General features: G+C 29.2%; 1 protein-coding gene across 1 annotated transcript; it reads left to right on the forward strand.

Moving 5' to 3' along the window:
• Window positions 1-12,716: 12,716 nt before the first annotated feature.
• LOC105636555 (alkane hydroxylase MAH1) lies at window positions 12,717-14,487 on the forward strand. The gene has a single exon (XM_012219854.4). It carries the CDS (start codon window positions 12,717-12,719, stop codon window positions 14,235-14,237), a length of 1,521 nt encoding a protein of 506 aa, XP_012075244.1. The 3' UTR covers window positions 14,238-14,487.
• The last annotated feature ends 5,486 nt before the right edge of the window (window positions 14,488-19,973 follow it).

Here is a 19,973-nt window from a genome sequence, read left to right on the forward strand (position 1 = left end):
CATAAAATTTACTGCTTCATCATTTCATAAAATTTACTGCTTACCTGTATGCTGATAGCCTTGCCAAGCGGGCAACTTGTGTCATGTTAGTTTCACACCATTTGCATGCTTGCATTTTGTGTTTATACATGTGTTCATGTTGTCTTTTTGCTTTAAAATGATTGAAGACATACAAGTTGAGAAAAGGAATACAATTGCATAGAATTCATAACTTCATACACCATAGTGTTTACCTCTTTTCACATCATTTGCATGCTTGCATGTTGTTTTGATGCATGTTCTAATGTTGTCTTTTTGTTTTAAAATGATTGGAGGCATACAAGTTGAGCAAAGGAATACAATTGCATAGAAAATGATGGCCAAAAGAGTATCAGAACACAATTCGCGAGCGCGCCATGCAAAGTCGCGAGCGCAAGAAGTGCAAAATGAGAGTCAGAGAGTTTCCATGCACAATTCGCGAGCGCGCAAATGAAATTCGCGAGCGCGCGTCGTGTTTTCCAGCCTGCGCAGTCTGTACTATTTTGGTCATATCTCTCAATTTACAACTCCGATTTGGGTGATTCAAAAACCCATGTAAAGCTAACACATAGAGGAACAAATAACTCTTCTATGACACTTCCTAATTCCATCATTAAATGGGGTAAAAATCAAGGTGAAATTACTGGTAACTTTTCCAGCAAAACTTGTTTCAGCATGAACTCAATATCTACTTCATTTATTCATTTCATCTCATGCTTTTTCACCATTTTCAGTCATCTTACTCAACATGTAACAACATATTTTCTCACTATCAACACACCACACAAATTCTCATGCAAGGAAATTAATTAAACTAAAAGAGATAGCACACCTTCACTTAACAAGCTTGAGCTCTTCTTTTTAGCTTCCTTTTTCTTCTACCTTTGAGCTCACCTCTCCTATACATGAGAATTCTTATGAATACTCTAAAAATATCACCAAATGATTCAATTATGAAATTCAAGAAGGTTTACTTACTTGGATAGAATAGAAGTTGAATTAATGCTTGAATCCCATTAAAATCTTCACTACCATTAAAAGTGATGGAGAAAGGAAAGTGGAAGAGGAAAGTAGAGGAAGAAGATGAAGATAAGGATGAAGAAATGAAAATGAAATGGAACTCACGGGTAGTCTCTAGAATATCATTGATTTTTATGTGAAAATTACCAAATGGTACCTCAAGTGTCAAAATGGTACAACTCAATACCTCAACTTTATACTTTAGTGCAAGCAAGTCCTAATCCTTATACTTTGATCTTTTTGTTTCCTTCAAGTAAGTCCACTTCTTTTCCTTATTTCAATTACATCCCATTCTAGCCCACTCTAGACTCTAATGGATCGAACCGGGTTTTAAATCAGCCCGACTCGACTCTAAGCAACGACTCCATTCAATAGAAAAATGGGACGTTACAGATCCCTAACTATTCCTTGATTCTTTTCTTTTTTTTTTGTCACCCCCTTCATACTCTATAGCCCCCTTCTTTTATAGTGCAGAGAGAATCAACTAAGATCGTGTGTATTGACTTTTGAATAGATCTTTAACCTATTCTCATGCTTTCAGTTGCTAAACCGAGTAGAATATACAGCCAGCGCACCAACTGTGAAAGTTCAGGATTTGCCTTCCTCATGCTAAATTCACGGCCCGTCAAACAGGCGGTCAGGATCCTTATGGCCAGCTGACTGACCGTAGTTTTGCCTCTGTCTCTCGAATACATAAGGCACAACTGGTGTACCAGCCATGCATTTGGCTGTTTTAAAGGTTGCTCTTATCAGGGGATTGAAATGACTTGAATAACCCTAATTTTAGAGCATTTTTTTCCCTCAAAATTGTAGGACCTACACTATAAAATAAGGTAAATGCAAAAACACGTATAATCCATGCACAGAATAAATTTAGTTTATTAAAAATCCCAAAAATTGGATAAAACTGAAAAGAAAAAGGTATTAAAATGTATGCATAAAATGAAACATCATTATGGTAAATTTATAAACAATTAATTTATATAGTTAATTCTTTTATTTATAATTGTCAAGTACATGTTGATTTTTCTATATTTGATTGTAATATTTATCTATTACTTTTGTAAGAAATTTAATAATCTTTAATCATAACATACTTGCTACATATATACATAATATGTTGCTTATGGTAAATTGTAGACAATTAATTTATATAGTTAATTATTTTATTTATAATTGTCAAGTACATGTTGACTTTTCTACATTTGATTGCAGTATTTATCTATTACTTTTGTAAGAAATTTCATAATCTTTAATCAGCAGATTGATTTTCTATATTTGATTCCGATGTTTATCTATTACTTCTGTCATGTTGACTTTTCTATATTTGATTGCAATATTTATCTATTACTTTTGTAAGAAATTTAATAATCTTTAATCATAACATACTTGCTACATATATACATATTATGTTGCTTATGGTAAATTGTAGACAATTAATTTATATAGTTAATTATTTTATTTATAATTGTCAAGTACATGTTGACTTTTCTACGTTTGATTGCAATATTTATCTATTACTTTTGTAAGAAATTTCATAATCTTTAATCAGCAGATTGATTTTCTATATTTGATTGCGATGTTTATCTATTAATTCTGTCATGTTGACTTTTCTATATTTGATTGCAATATTTATCTATTACTTTCGTAAGAAATTTCATAATCTTTAATCAGCAGATTGATTTTCTATATTTGATTGTGATGTTTATCTATTATTTCTATATAAAAAAAAAAATTAGTGTTCTTTGTTGAGATTACAAATTAAAGAGTGTGAGTAGGTATGATCACACTTCGATTTCAACCGAAACCAAACCGATTAAAATATATATCAAACCATGGTCAATAGTACTTAGTTCTAAATCACAATCAAAACTGTTATATTTATGCTTCAATTCTGATTCTTCAGTTTTTGAAATCGAAAACTCGCAGTTCAATTTAGAATTGTGAAAAAAATATTTTCAAAGAAACTTCCAATTTTTCTTTATGTTTTATTATAATTTTTGAAAATAAATTCTAAGATTTTTTTATTAAATTGGCTTAATCCTTTTCAATTGTACTATTTATTATTATTTTTATAATAATATACATTTATACTATATATAAAAGTGGAAATAAGGGAGGAATAATTGGATTACCTGTAATGACCTTAATGAAATTTTAGAAATTCTAAAATAGTATTAGTCATAGCCAATAAGAAAACTATAGATTAGATATTAATTAATTTTAAAAAACAAAATTATAAAATACATAAAAATATACATGTTCCGCATGTTCTTTCACACATAAAACAAAATTATATAACAAATTCTTTATAAATGTAACATTTTTATTTTTTTTTCCATATATATTGGTTGTTAACTCCCATATTTCATTAGAGCAATATTCAATCTTACAAAACTGGTTAGATGATTTTATACTATAAACAAAAGAATTGCATATACTCATTCCCATTATGAGTTTCTCACCTCCTTTTCAGGAAGGTTTCGAATTTCCTCCTTTATTACTTTAATTCAAACTAGATACATGGTTATATATTTAACGCAAATAATGAACCATTTTAGAAATTTAATTAGAGCTAGATACTTCAAAAAAATTATGCAGCTAAATAGACTGTCAAGATAGATTCATCATAAGACATGATGAAGGTCACGTAACTCATAAGTTATCAACAGTTTCCCGCATCTTCGTTCCTTAGCCAGTGTGGTTGATTAAAAAAATTGGATTTGGTCTTTTTTTTTTTTTTTTTTTTTATTTTTGTCCTTCCACATCAAAATCATGGCCTTTCCAATTAAAGAACGACTAATTTTTGAGATTTTAAATTGGCATTTTTTAATGTAATTTGTTTTTTATTATATGTTGAGTTCTAAAGATGTTTATTTTTAATAATAACTTTTTTCATTACTTAATCAATTAGTAAGAGATTTAGATCTCCTTTGTAATAAATAGATAACTTTAATATTATATAAGTAAAAAAATTAAATGAGTAAAAAGAATAAATACATAACGAATATAATTAACGTACAATGCACGTAATAGAAAGAACTAGTATGTATAAAAGTGAGAATGGAGACCAAGACAACGAGATTGTCAAAATGAGGCGTACTCAAATTTTTTTTTTTTTTTGAAAGGAAGGCATACTTAAATTTGATAATGACAATTTGCTCTCTAATTTGATTCACTAAAATTTAAATTTTTTTAAGTAATATTTAAATTCGATTTTGGTTATATTAGTTTTCAACTTAAATCTAAATACTATTGGCTAAAAAACTAAATAAAAAATGTTCATTTTGATCGAATATATTACTTCCTATTTTAGTCAATATTCTATTACCAAATAAAAATGTAAATTAGAATTATTTTAAATTTTTTTATATTTATGGGACGTAGAACATTTGGGTAGACAAAAATATCCTTATTAAAATTTATAAATTGACAAAAATTTATTTAAGGCTTTTAATTTCATTGATTAAAAATTAAAGATAATTTAATTTGATTGGTCACATTGATTTTCTATTTAAATCTAAATTTCATTGGCTAATAAATAAAATAAAAAATTTATTATTATAAAAGATTGTAATTATAAATTTTGATTTAGAAAGTTGATTGTGTATCAAAAAAATTACTTTAATTAAAATTTATTAAATGAATATTATATATGTAATTGTATTAATATTAACATAAAGGTTTGTACAAACATAAAAAAAAAAAATTATATTAAAATTTCACAAACATAAAAAATATAATAAGTGGAATACAATTTAAATCATGGATATTAACATTATACATATTATATATATTACTCATCGTGATATAAAATTAAATTATGTTTTTCAATGTAAATCAATATATATCACAAATCGTAATTGGGATGTGTTATCTAATCTTAATTCAATGTTATTGTATAAATTTTTCTTATCATACTACTATTTATATGTTTATTTTCTATGGAGAACAAAATACCACAAACTTAGAGTTTAGAATCCTATATATATATATATATATATACACACACACACACTTTCTCTGGAGTAAAAGATCACCATAAAGTTTATTTATTTTGTTAAACAAATTTTATTTTCTTTGGCTATTATGATTTTATTTGAATTTTGCTATAAATAATTTTTTGATCACTAAAACAATTCGTTGAAGACTTTTTGCCTTAGTATTGATAACTATTTCTTTTGCTATTTAAATGATAATTTTTAATATTTTAAACTAATTTTAATATTTTAGTTAAATAATAGAAAATACGTTATGACAAATATTTTTCAAAAATAAATTATATTTTGAAAATAAATGGAGCCTTAAATTTGTTATCATTTTATGCCTTGCAGGAAAAAAAATGTCATTTTTTGATGGATAATTTGCTACATATATATAGACATAATGTACTATTTAAGGTAAATTTATGGACAATTAATTTATATAGTTGATTTTTTTATTCATAATTTGTCAAGTACATATTGATTTTTCTATATTTAATTGCAACATTTATCCATTACTTTTATAAGAAATTTAATACTTTTCAATCAGTAGGTTCATCTTCTATATTTGATTGTGATGTTTATCTGTTACTTTTGTAAGAAATTTAGTATTATTCAATAAGGTTACAAATTAAAGTCAGCGAGCAAGCATGACCAAGCTTCAGTTGGAAATTGAAACTGAACCGATTAAAAGCAATATCAAACCATGGTCAATAGTACCTGGTTTCAAACTATTACTGAAACCGTACATTTATCATTCAGTTCTGATTTTTTATTTTTTGAAATCGGAAATCCACAATTTAGTTTAGAATTGTGAAAAAATATTTTCAAAAAAGCTCATGATTTATCTTTTTATTTTATTATAATTTTTGAAAATAAATTCTAAGATTTTTCATTTAATTGGTTCAATCCTTTTCAATAATAATAATAATAATATTAGTATTATTATTATTATTTATTCAAGCTATAATTCTAAACAAGAATTTTAAAAAACTTGAAAAATATTAATTTTGATTCCAATTTGAAACAAAATTAAAACCAGCAATTTCGAAACGATCTTAAAAAATACTTAAAAGCATTTTGGTTTCAATTCCACCTTTTTTAGACCAAAATTGACTATTTTAAAATCAAAACCAATAGGTTTAGAATCATGGTCCAAGCCTAACGATTAAGGTGAAGTTGAAACCCCGACATAAAAGGTATTTGTCTTGACTATTAAGTAATGACTTCATTGTCTTGTTAGGTTACGTTATAATTGCAACTACATATCTGAATGATAGATTTCATGAAAATTAATGGTTATATATCAAAATTTTATATGATTTTGAATTTTTTTTTTATTTTTAAATTTGTATTGTGTATGCACAAGTTATGATTTTACACTTTTTTCTATTTAAAAATTATTTTGAGTTAGGAAAATCCTATCTCATGACTAATTGAAAATCCTATCTCATGATTAATTACCTTATTAAAAAACTATTATTTGAACTTACAAATCAGAAATCTTAAAGATTTATAATTGACATTAAAGAACTAATATTTAATTATAATGCTAATATCATAATTAAATTATAACATTACTTGAACTTAATTACTGTGATGATGATTAATATTTGTATCTAATAGTAAAGATAAAAAAGATTATATTTCAATATTAAAATTCAATAAAAAAATATTACCAAATATTAAAAATATTAAAATTCTTTGACTATTTTTTAATTTATTAATTTCGGACACTTCTAGGATACTTTAAGGACACTTCTTAAACGCTACCAAGGCATAGTCTTATGGTAAATACATATACGACCTGACAATAGAACTAGGTTCAAATCCACTTCCCCAATACTCAAAAAAATGACAGTTCTTGGACACATGTAAAATTTTTGTAACATTTTTAGATAAATTTATTAACAAAAATTTTAAATTAAGGGTCATCAATATAAATTAGATAAATATATATACTTAAAATTAAAAATTACAACATATATAAGAAGAAAAAAAAAACTCTAAATCATTATGTAGGGATTATAATTGTATTGCCAAATTTAAAAATTAGTTTTTATGCATGGTAATATTCGACTTTTATCAAGAAGAAACCTATAATATTATATTGAATAAATAAAAATATCAAACGTTGCAGGAGATCAATTTGACTCTTTTGAGGATGTTGGAATAATTGAAATTGCCAATTTATCTTTAGATGAGTCAAAGATAGAAACGATCATCTTTAATTTATTATTAATGATTTAATTAATGTTGTTGAAATAGAAAATTAAGTATTTTTATTTTATGTTTATGACTTATTATGAATAATTATTTATATATTTAAATTTGTAATAAATTATATTTTTTAATATATCGTGTCCGAGTGTGTATGTCTTATTTTAAAAAAAAAAAATTGCTGTGTCTCATGTGCGTATTGTGTGTCCAAGTCCATGCAACCGAGGTTAATAGAGTTACAAATATAGAAAATAAGCATTAGATACTATATAAAAAATCTTTTCAAAAAAAAAAAAAAACCTTTTAACTGCTCTAAACAGCTATAGTGACATGTTCCATCACTTCTCTTATATCAATGTTCTTTTTTACCTTTTTTTTTGGATTTTAATTATATCAAAGTTAATTGAAATACTACCTATGATTTGTGGCTCAATTGACAATATAGACTGAACATGTAGAAAGAGCTCTCAGATTTTATCCCCACTAAACGCATCTGCAGGAAGGAAAAATGAACCTTAATTGGGGTGACTAAATCCCGAACTTAATTAAGCGGTCTTTAATTATAGAATTCATTTACACCAATAAAAAGTTAATTGGAATGCAAATACATATAATGCCACATTGGAGTTTAGCCCCTTAAGAAGCTTTGCCTCCCACGTTCCATCACAATAGTAGAACAAGTGAATAATACACCAGACTTTAAAGTTCGAAAGTTAAAGAAAAATTTTAAAAAGCCACTGTTTTATAAAGCAAATCTTTAGAAAAAACATTGGCCCTCCACCCTTCTCTACTTTCGGCAGTCGTCAATGATGAAATGCTATTATTGTTATAAAATATTGGTGGTATCGGTACCAATTTTTTCCAACGGTAAAAACTATTTAAAAAATTATTTAATAACATAGCGTTTGAATTAATTTTTAGAGATTAGAGTAGCGTTTTATAAAAAATTAATTTATTTAATATTTAGTTTTTAATATTTCATGAAAAAAAACTCAAACAGCTAACAGTTAAACGCTATTAAAACAACTAACGGCTATCAAAATAGATAATTTTGTTGATAACCCATTATAATTTAATTGGTCTTTATTCTCAATCCAGTAAATGTTATTCAGAAAAAAAAATTACCCAGCACATGATGTTAAAAAGAATTATTACTGTAAGATAATATTATTATTTGGCTAATAGCTTGATATAATCAAGAAACAAGCTTCTAACTTCCTATTGAAACAATTAGTGATAAATGGGTAAACTGAAACCAACTTTATCATCTTATCTATACTATATATAAGAGTGGAAATGAGAGGGGAATAACGAGATTCCGGATAATATCTTTAATGAAATTTAAAATGTTCTAAAATAATCTTATTGATGACCAATTAAAGTTTATTTTAAATATTATGCTTAATAAATAATTAACATTAACTATATATTAATAAATATATTTTATTTTTAATTATTTTAATATTATTTTTTTGAGTGGATTTAATTATTTTAATATTATATAATAAGGTTATACATGAAAATTAAAAATTCTTTTATTTACGATATGTATTTTTAATTTTATTCAATTTAGGATTTAAATTAAATGTTAGAGTTATATATAGATATTACATATTTCCTGTATTTATTATATACATTATTTTGCCTTATTTAACTTAATAGATAATAGAATATATTTATAATCTATAATTTATACTATGTATAAATGTAGGAATAGAGGGGAATAATGAGATTTCCAATATCGTTCTTAATGAAATTTAGAATATACTAAAATAACTTTAGTCATAACTAATTAGAAAATTATATTTTATTAGTTGATTGGATATATTTATAAAAGTTATTTTTTACATAAATACTTAAATAATTAAGTATTTCAACATTTTAAATTTTATCTTTTTTTTTTAGTTAGATATATATATATATATATATATATATATATATATAACATATCAAGTAGCAGATATTTAGTTTTCACATTAGAACGTTAACGTTCCTATATCTCTTTTAATTATTTAATTAAAATGTTATTTTTTTTTAATTTTAGTTTCCAAATTAGACTATCAATCATTAAATTAGATGACCAATTAATATATTTCCTATTTGAATATAATTCTATTGGATAGAATAATAAGAAATTTTAAGGTAGCTATTAAATAAGGTACGTATTAAATATATAATATATTTTAATATTTTAATTTTCTTGGTTAAAAAACTAAAAGAATTTTTTCTTATAAGGTACGTATTAAATATATAATATATTTAAGTATTTTAATTTTATTGGTTGAAAAATTAAAAGAACTTTTTCTTAATTATGTAGCGTATAATAATTGAAATTTAAAAAAAAAAGAGTATATTCAATTTTGATTGGTTATATATCGATTTTCTATTTAAATTTAATCTTATTATTAGATAATATAATTATATGAGGAATTTTTAAAATGATATTACAATTTTGATTGGTTAAAAAATAAAATCTATTATTTAAAACTTATTAATTTAACCCATTAAAAATATTTAAACAACAGTTAATTATGAGCGTCAAGCGAGTAAATATCAAATGCAACATTTTGAGAGAAATAATATGGCAAGTGAGATGTATGATAAATTCTATTGCTAAGAAAAAAAATTCAAAACTGAAATAGTAGCCATGAAACTATAATACTCATGAAACCATTATGATAGCTTCATGAAATTTCCATTAGAAGCAAGTTGGATATTTAATTGCTAAAGTCTTTTTTTTTAAAAGAAAAAACTTCTTGCACCTAGCAAATTAGGATTTTTAGAATAATACACAGTTGGTATTATCGAGTCAAAAAATATTATTTATACAAAGAAAAATTAAAGTGAAAGTGAAGAAAATAATAGAAAAATTTAGAGACAATATCATAGAGTTAGGTTAAAGAAAATAAGATATTTTAATTGATTACAGAGAGTTTAACTTTGTTGTTGAAAAAATTAAAAAAAAAAATTGAAATGGGAGTAGATTAATGATTGAATAGAAATTTTAATTTTAATTGAAATTACTTTTTAAATAAATAAATATAAATAATTAAAATTTTCAAAATTTTAAATTTTACCGTTTTAAAATTTATTCTTTAATAAATATATATGATAAAGAGAGATTTAAAGATTTTTATATTTTATTTTTTTAGTAAATGTCGTAATATGAAAAAAGGAAAATCTTTCATCTTTGATTGCACTTCTCTTTTAAGCTCTTTATTAGATAATAATTATATTATTAATGTGTGAAGTCGATTCTTGCTTGACTTGTTGGCTCACTCGAGGCGAGGACGGAGTTTGTTTTCTTCCTTGCTTTGTATCGAGAGTATTTGTATGCGGTTGTAAGACATGTTCTTTCTTGTTAGAGGTTTCATTCTCTTCTCTTTTTTTTTTATTAATTAATTAATTTATTTATTTATTTTAAATTTATAAATTAGAGCAATATAGAAATAAAATACTTAATAAACTCGTTAACGTGCGACTTGTTCCTTTATTGATGCTATTGATGTATAGTGTCAGAACTCATCTATATTTATCATATGTTGCAAACTCTTGAAAAAACAATGCAGTTATAGAAGATCCACATGAATTATTATTTTGACATCCAAATCAATAAATAGACTAGATGCTACTATGAAGATTTATATCTTTTATCAATATCAACTCCAAACAGAAATATCTAATATTATATTTATTTTAATTTTAATTTCATTATTCAAAAGAATATAAATTCTTTTACTTTGTTAAAAGATTAATGAACTTTATTAGTTACTAACAGTAAAATTCTATGTCTAATTTATATGATTATTTGTAATTCTTGATATTATTATTAATGAATAATATTTTCAAAAAAAAAAGTCATTAACAGACTAATATTGGATCCCAATTTCCATTTAGTGACTTGGTTTGGTCTTTTTTTTTTTTTTTTTGTCCATTAACATCATTATGATCTTTCCAGTTGAAAATTGGTTGATTTTTGAAATCCAAATTGGTACTTTGTTTAATACAATTTCTTCTTCTTCTTCTTCTTTTTTTTTTTTTTTTTTTTTTTTTTTTTTAATATGTTGAGGTCTAAACATAGCTTCATTCTTAATAATAATTTTTTTATTTTTTATTTTCTATTTTCTTTTTCATTACTAAATTAATTTGTAATCACTGTCATTTTAATTTAGTAGGAAATTTTTTTCTCTCTCGAAATAAATAGACAGCCTTTAATAGTTAAACATTTTTAATTTTCTTGATATTTTTTTTTCTTATATCATAAATCAGTTTGATTTGAAAGAAAATAGTGTTTATAAAACTAGAAAAAAATAGAACTATACAATTATTTTTTTGGTCACTTTTTGGATTTCAAGAATTTATTTTAAATGTTCATATATTCCTTTCTCTAATGCATTGAGTAAATAATACTATCACTATAGTCAAAATGATTACCATTATCAATTCAGATCATCTTCTCATTTCTTTTCTTTTAACTAGCAATAAAAAAAATAATTATTTTTTTATTATAGTTGTATATAGATACGATTTGGAGTAGAGGCAGGAGGTTAGAGATTGAGTGATGACTTATTTTTTTTAACACTTTATCAGGGTTTTAAGAATCTGCATTTATAAATTACGGATTGAAGAATTAAATCTAGGGATTGGGTTAAACTTTATTTTTAGGGTATTTTATTATATAAAAATAGAACTATGTACATAAGAAGTAACATTACAAGTAGCTTGTACTATAAAATCTAATACAAATTAATAATTGTATTTATTTTAATATATATGCTTTAATATTATATAGATACAAAATTAAACAAATTATAAGTAGCTTGTATTATAAAATCTAATACAAATTAATAATTATATTTATTTTAATATATATACTTTAATATTATATAGATAAAAAATTAAATAAAGTATAAAAGATAAGAATATAACGATCATAATTAACGTGGAACGTATCTCGTAAAAAAGATTAGTTAATTAAAAATTGCCAACTTATATTAAAAGTAAATTAAAGTACTTGAAATTTGAACAATTGGAGTTTGGATTGGTAGAAGTAGACTATATTTTTAAGTAAATTTTACCTGTAGAGTCTAGGTTAAAAATTTAGAGTTATTACGTTTGATAGTTTTTATCTGAATATCACCTCCCCTTGTCATATTGAGACCTTTGGTGTTGATACTTATCTTGTTTCTATATATTTCTTGTATAGGTTCCTAAATATTGAGCAAGTTACTAATTAAATTTCCAACTTAGCGTATACGATAATCCACCTCATAATTTATACTCTATATTTACATTTAAAAAAAAAAAAAAAAAAAGAAGTTACGGGGGCACTTATACTCTATATTATTATAGTAAAATAAAATGTTATTCTATCTTTATTATTACTAATTTTCCTTATTAGATTTATTAAATAACTTCAGCCTTTTCCTATAAATAGATAGGAGTTGCATACTCAAAGCAGCAACAAATACAACAATGGCATCACTAACCCTTCTTGAGATCTTCATAGCAATCACTAGCTATGTTATTCTTCGTTGCTTTTTCAACAAAAATGGGCAACCAATTAACTGGCCGGTCTTCGGTATGCTGCCAGACACTCTCTACCATCTTCACCGAATTCACCAGCGGACCACAGAAGTTCTAGAAAGAGCTGGTTCCACCTTGTACTACAAAGGCCCTTGGTTTTCTAATGTCAAGATATTAGCAACAGTAGATCCAACCAATATCCACTATATAATGAGCTCAAATTTCTCAAATTTCCCTAAAGGACCTGAATTCTCCAAGATTTTTGACATTCTTGGAGATGGAATTTTCAATTCCGATTCAAATTCTTGGAAAAACCAGAGAAAACTAGCTCACACGTTGATTAATCGTGGGTGTTTTCATAAGTTCTTGATCAATACTTGTCAAGATATGGTGGAGAAAGGCCTCCTTCCAGTTCTTGAACATGTAAGTGATCAAGATTTAGAAGTGGACTTACAAGATTTGTTTCAAAGGTTCACATTTGATATTACATGTGCATTAGTAACAGGTTATAATCCAAGATGTCTATCTATTGAACTTCCACTAGTAGAATTTTCAAAGGCAATGGATGATGCTGAGGAGGCTCTGTTTTATAGACATTTAACACCAGAATTTGTTTGGAAGTTGCAAAGGTGGCTAGGGATTGGACAAGAAAAGAAAATGGCAAAAGCAAGGAAAGTTCTTGATGATACATCAAGAAATTATATATCAAGAAAAAGAGAACAGCTAGTCAAGAATAATAATATTCAAGAAAATGGAGAGGGGGTTGATTTGTTAACATCATATATGAATGAAGGAGATAAAATCTTGGGAACTATACCAGATGAAAAGTTTTTAAGAGACACCATTATAAATCTGTTGCTTGCAGGTAGAGATACAACTAGTTCCGGTCTTTCTTGGTTCTTTTGGCTTATTTCCAAGAATCCACGAGCAGAGAGCAAAATAAGACAAGAGATTCAGGAAATTACTCTACAAGGCAAAAAAGCAAACACTTGGTGTGCATTAAATGTACAAGAGGTAAATAGTCTTGTTTATTTACATGCAGCTTTGTGCGAGTCATTAAGGCTATACCCACCAGTTCCATTTCAACATAAATCCCCATTGCAAAATGATGTGCTTCCAAGTGGGCACGAAGTGAGTCCAGAAATGAAGATAGTGTTTTGCTTGTATTCAATGGGAAGGATGGCTTCTATATGGGGTGAAGATTGCTTAGAGTTTAAGCCAGAGAGGTGGATTAGTGGAGGAGGAAAAATCAAGCATGAGCCATCTTACAAATTCTTGGCTTTTAATGCAGGTCCAAGAACTTGTTTGGGTAAAGAAGTGGCCTTTACTCAAATGAAGATAGTTGCAGCTTCCATATTACATAATTACAATGTCAAGGTAGTAGAAGACCATCCTGTAACTCCTAGTGCTTCTATTATTCTCCACATGAAACATGGCTTAAAGGTCAACGTCAGCAGGAGATGGGTTTGAATTATTTATATCTACTTTATGCTTTTAAAGTGATCCAATATATAAGTTCTTTTTTCTTTTTTCTTTTAAACCTTTAGGATTTAAGACCCAAAGGAAATTAACACCTCCTACTTTTATTAAAAAAAAAAAAAGAAAGCAAAGAAAAAAATTGCAATATATATAAATATATATGAGTGTGCGTGTTTTTTTTTTTTTTGTTTTATGTATTTAATTAAATCAAATAATAGTAAATAGTAGTATTATTATTATAGTATTGAGTTTTACTTGTGACTTTGTTACAATTGTTTTTAGTTTTTAATTTATGTAAGGTTGTTTATATACATAAAAACTAAACCAAGGTTGTGGATGAATCATATTCTCCATATAAACGTGTCAATGATATATATATATATATATACTGTTGGGCGGTGCCCACTCAGTGGGATTCACACTTTGTTGAAAATAGAAGATAGTAGGTGATCAACCACATGTAGTTTGAAAAAAACAACAAAAAAAACAAAAAAAGAGGAAAAAAAGTCTTTGGTAGGTGGACGCGTTAATCACGCATCCACTTCTCCTAATCAGGCTTCCACCTCTCTTATAAATAGGAGATGGTGCTAGAGCTTCAACACACTAACGAATAGAGTAAAAACAAAGGAGAGAGTTTTGAGTTTTAGAACGGATTCTAAAACTTGGGTAGTTACAATAGTGAAGATAATTTAGGGTGTTTTTGGGAAATACTTTTGAGCGCCACTATTTGGTATTACTCTCTTTGTACGCCTACTATTTTTAATAGTAGAAGAAATATTCGGTTTTTGTTTCGTGGACATAGCCCTAAAAGGTTAAAGGGTGAACCACGTAAATATCTGTGTGTCATATTTATATTTTTCCGCTATATTATTATCGTAATTTTATTGCCGGGCCCTAACAAGTGGTATCAGAGCTGAAGGTTTACCGGATCCGTGGATATATTTTGAAAATAAATATACCACGACGACGAGAAAATTACGCCGAGTCCATTGGTGCAGTCCGTTCGGAAAAACGTTGCAGAATCGACTTAGTGAAGAATAGTAAAATAGTAACTCAAAGTTGATGGTGAACAGTACTATTGGCGTTACTCTGAGTCCGTTTCAAGTAAGCCCAGCACTATTCACGCATAGAACTATTCACGTATACAGTTACTATTCACGAATATAGGTACTGTTTACGTATACTGTTACTATTTATACATACGGTCACTATTCACGTATACTACTATTTACGTATACGGTTTCTATTGGTGATAATATTCTGCACAAGTCAAAAATGGACGACAGAACAACAGGCACAATGGTTAGACTCAACTCATCAAACTATGCAGTATGGAAGATATTAATGGAAGATCTTCTATGCTGCAAAGATCTTTTTGAAACGATTGAGTTGAAAGGGGTCAAACCAACTTCAATAAATGAGACCGATTGGAAGTCGACTAATAGAAAAACAGTCGCAACAATTAGGCAGTCTATTGAAATGAGCGTCATAAATCATATCACTCATGAGAAAGATGCCTATTCGATTTGGAAGAAGTTGGAGGACATGTACGAGCGGAAGAATGCCCAGAACAAAGCTTTTTTAATTAAAAAGCTTGTAAATCTAAAGTACAGAGATGGCGAAAGTGCTTCAGATCACTTGGGCAAATTTCAAGAAATATTGAACCAACTGACGACGTCAAAAATATTGTTTGACGACTAGGTGCAGGCACTATTCTTATTGAGTTCCTTGCCGGACAGTTGGGAAACACTAACTGTTACGCTCAGTAATGTGTCGGAGGGGAATCTGACCTTAACCATAGTTAAGGAAAGCATTCTGAATGAAGAAACCAGACGGAAGGAGAATGCTACAAGTAGCAACTCAGATGCACTCATTACAGTTGCAGAAAGGAGGGGGAGAAGCAGAACAAGATACCCCCAAAATCCAGACAAACGTGACCATTCACGGAGAAGATCCAAGTCAAGAAAAGGAGTCACTTGCTATCATTGTGGCAAGCCCGGTCACGTCCAAAGGCACTGCAGAAAGTGGAAGAAGGAACGAGCCAAAGAAAATGATGAGGAAAAAGACGATACGGAGGTAGCTTCAGTAGCTATTGATGCTGACGCACTTGGTGATGGTAGTGCGCTGATTTCTCATGCTGGTCTCAGTGAGTGTTCCACTAGTCAACAATCTCTATGGATTATTGACTCTACATGTTCTTATCATATTTCTTCAAAGAAGGAATATTTCTTATCACTTACCCTCGGAGATTACGGCCATGTCAAGACTTTGAATGGCACATATGTGGAAAATTGTGGCATTGGAACAGTATGCATCAAAACCAATGCTGGTTATGATCTCTGGTTGGAAGATGTGAGATACACTCCTACGGCAAACTTCAATCTGATCTCAGTTCATTGTCTTGATGAATTGGGCTATGCAAACCTGTTTGTTAACAGAATATGGAAGCTTTCCAAAGGTAACTTGGTGTTCGGTCGAGGAAGAAAGTTCAACACCCTCTACTACACCTAGGCCAAAGTTTGCACGGGAGTGGTGAATGCAGTTGAAGATTCATCTGCTGAGTTGTGGCACCAACGACTTGGTCATTTGAGTGAGAAAGGAATGGAGACTCTCACTAAGAAGAAAATGCTATCTTTGAAAGGTTTGCCTCTGAAAATATGCACTGATTGTTTGTCTGGTAAACAACATAGAGTTTCCTTTCAAAGATCTCCTTCTCCATCTAGAAAAATCGGTATTCTAGAATTGGTACACACTGATGTTTTCTTTATGGGTGACAAATCCTTGAGTGGTTGCTCATATTATGTCAACTTTATTGATGACCATTCTAGAAAGGTGTGGGCTTTCCCAATAAAGTCAAAAGACCAGGTGCTGGATATGTTTAAAGTCTTTCATGTCAGTGTTGAAAGACAAACAGGAAGAAAACTAAAATGTGTTAGAGCTGATAATGGTGGTGAGTACGGAGGTCCATTTGAGAAGTATTGCTCAGAACATGGCATCAGACTTCAGAAGACAGTTCTTAAAACTCCACAACAGAATGGAGTTGCAGAGAGAATGAACAGGACCATTGTTGAAAGGGTTCGATGTATGTTCTCTCATATTAAACTTCCTAAAACCTTTTGGGCTGAAGCAATGAATACTGCAGTTTACTTGATCAACCTTTCACCTTCAACCTCCCTCAAAGGAGATGTACCAGAAAAGGTGTGGTCAGGGAAAAATATTTCTTACGATCATCTTAGAATATTTGGCTGCAGAGCTTTTGTTCATATTCCAAAAGATGAAAGATCCAAGCTTGATTCGAAGTCAAAACAGTGTATCTTCTTGGGTTATGGAAATGATGATTTTGGGTACAGATTATGGGATCCAGTTGAAAAGAAGCTCATCAGAAGCAGAGATGTCGTATTCCTGGAAGACCAAACCATTGAAGACTTTGAGAAAAATGAAAAGCCAAAGTCTATCAATGAGTTTCCTGTTAGTCTTGATGCAGAACCTCGTGTAGAACCACAAAATGATGAAGAAGATGATGGTGAACTTGTTCAGAATGATGCTGAACCAGCTCAAATAGAACAACTGCCTCAATTGAGAAGATCTGCGAGAGGCAGGATACCTTCCCAGAGATATTCTCCTAATGAGTATGACTTGTTGACTCAAGGGAGAGAACCAGAGAACTACCAGGAGGCAATGGAAGATTGTAAAAGAAATGAGTGGTTGAAAGCCATGCAAGATGAGATGGAGTCCTTGCATGAGAACTAGACTTATGAGTTGGTGAAACTGCCTCAAGGTAAGAAGGCACTGAAGAACAAATGGGTATTCAGGTTGAAGAATGAACAGAACAACTCACAGCCGAGGTACAAGGCAAGATTGGTTGTGAAGGGATTCAGTCAAAAGAAAGAAGTTGACTTTGAAGAAATTTTCTCACCCGTAGTCAAGATGTCTTCTATCAAAGTTGTGCTCGGTTTAGCAGCTAGCTTGAATTTGGAGATCGAGCAACTTGATGTAAAGACTACTTTCCTCCATGGTGACTTAGAGGAGGAAATTTATATGGAATAGCCAGAAGGATTCAGAGTCAAAGGCAAAGAACACTTGGTGTGTAAATTGCAGAAGAGCTTGTATGGCCTCAAACAAGCTCCCAGACAGTGGTACAAAAAGTTTGACTCTTTTATGGTAAATCACGGGTATGAGAAAACTACTTCTGATCATTGTGTATTTGTGAAAAAGTTCGCAGAAGGCGACTTTATTATTCTCTTGTTATATGTGGATGATATGCTTATTGTGGGCCAAGATGCTAAGAAAATTGAGAGCTTGAAAAAGGAACTTGGAAAATCCTTTGCCAAGAAGGATTTGGGATCGGCAAAACAGATACTCGGAATGAAGATCTCCAGAGACAGGAAAAAGAGAAAGTTGTGGCTGTCTCAAGAAAAGAATATCGAGAAAGTTCTCAGCAGATTCAACATGAGCAATGCGAAACCAGTTAGTAATCCACTTGCAGGTCATTTCAAATTAAGTCTCAATCAATGTCCTTCAAGTGAGAAAGAAAAAGAAGAACTAAAGAAGATTCCTTATGCATCCGCTGTTGGCAGCTTGATGTACGACATGGTATGCACAAGACCGGATATTGCTCATGCTGTTGGTGTTGTTAGCCGATTTCTTTCAAATCCAGGTAAAGAACACTGGAATGCGGTAAAGTGGATTCTCAGGTATCTTAAGGGCACTTCCAAAATGTGCTTATGTTTTGGTGATAATAGACCTGTGTTAGATGGTTACACAGATGCAGACATGGGTGGTGATGTTGATTCGCGCAAATCAACTTCTGGATATTTGATGACCTTTGCAGGTGCAACAGTTTCTTGGCAATCAAAATTGCAAAAATGCGTTGCACTCTCATCCACTGAGGCAGAATATATCGCCATTACAGAAGCTAGCAAAGAACTCTTGTGGATGAAGAAATTCCTACAAGAATTGGGTGTAGAACAAGAGAAGTACATTTTGCTATGTGATAGTCAAAGCGCGATACATCTCAGCAAGAATTCAACCTTTCATTCAAGGTCAAAGCACATTGATGTGAGGTATCATTGGATACGCGATGCGTTGGAGATGAAGCTATTTCAGATTGAAAAGATTCACACTGATGATAATGGCGCTGATATGATGACTAAAGCTTTACATACGGAGAAGCTTATCACTTGCAGAAAGATAGCTGGTATGGCCAACGTCCCCACTTGAGTGTGCAGGGGGAGATTTGTTGTGCGGTGCCCTCTCAGTGGGACCCACACTTTGTTGAAAATAGAAGATGGTAGGTGATCAACCACATGTAGTTTGAAAAAAAAAAAAAAAAAAGAGGAAAAGAAGTCTTTGGTAGGTGATCAGTTGGTAGGTGGACGCGTTAATCACGCATCCACCTCTCCTAATCAGGCTTCCACCTCTCCTATAAATAGGAGATGGTGCTAGAGCTTCAACACACTAACGAGTAGAGCAAAAACAAAAGAGAGAGTTTTGAGTTTTAGAATGGGTTCTAAAACTTGGGTAGTTACAATAGTGAAGATAATTTAGGGTGTTTTTGGGAAACACTTTTGAGCGCCACTATTTTGTATTACTCTCTATGTACGCCTACTATTTTTAATAGTGGAAGAAATATTCGGTTTTTGTCCCGTGGACGTAGCCCTAAAAGGTTAAAGGGTGAACTACGTAAATATCTGTGTGTCATATTTATATTTTTCCGCTGTGTTATTA

Source organism: Jatropha curcas, chromosome 3 (genome assembly GCF_041381405.1).
Source record: "Jatropha curcas cultivar XTBG-Jc1 chromosome 3, XTBG_Jcur_1.0, whole genome shotgun sequence".
Taxonomy (NCBI): Eukaryota; Viridiplantae; Streptophyta; class Magnoliopsida; order Malpighiales; family Euphorbiaceae; genus Jatropha; species Jatropha curcas.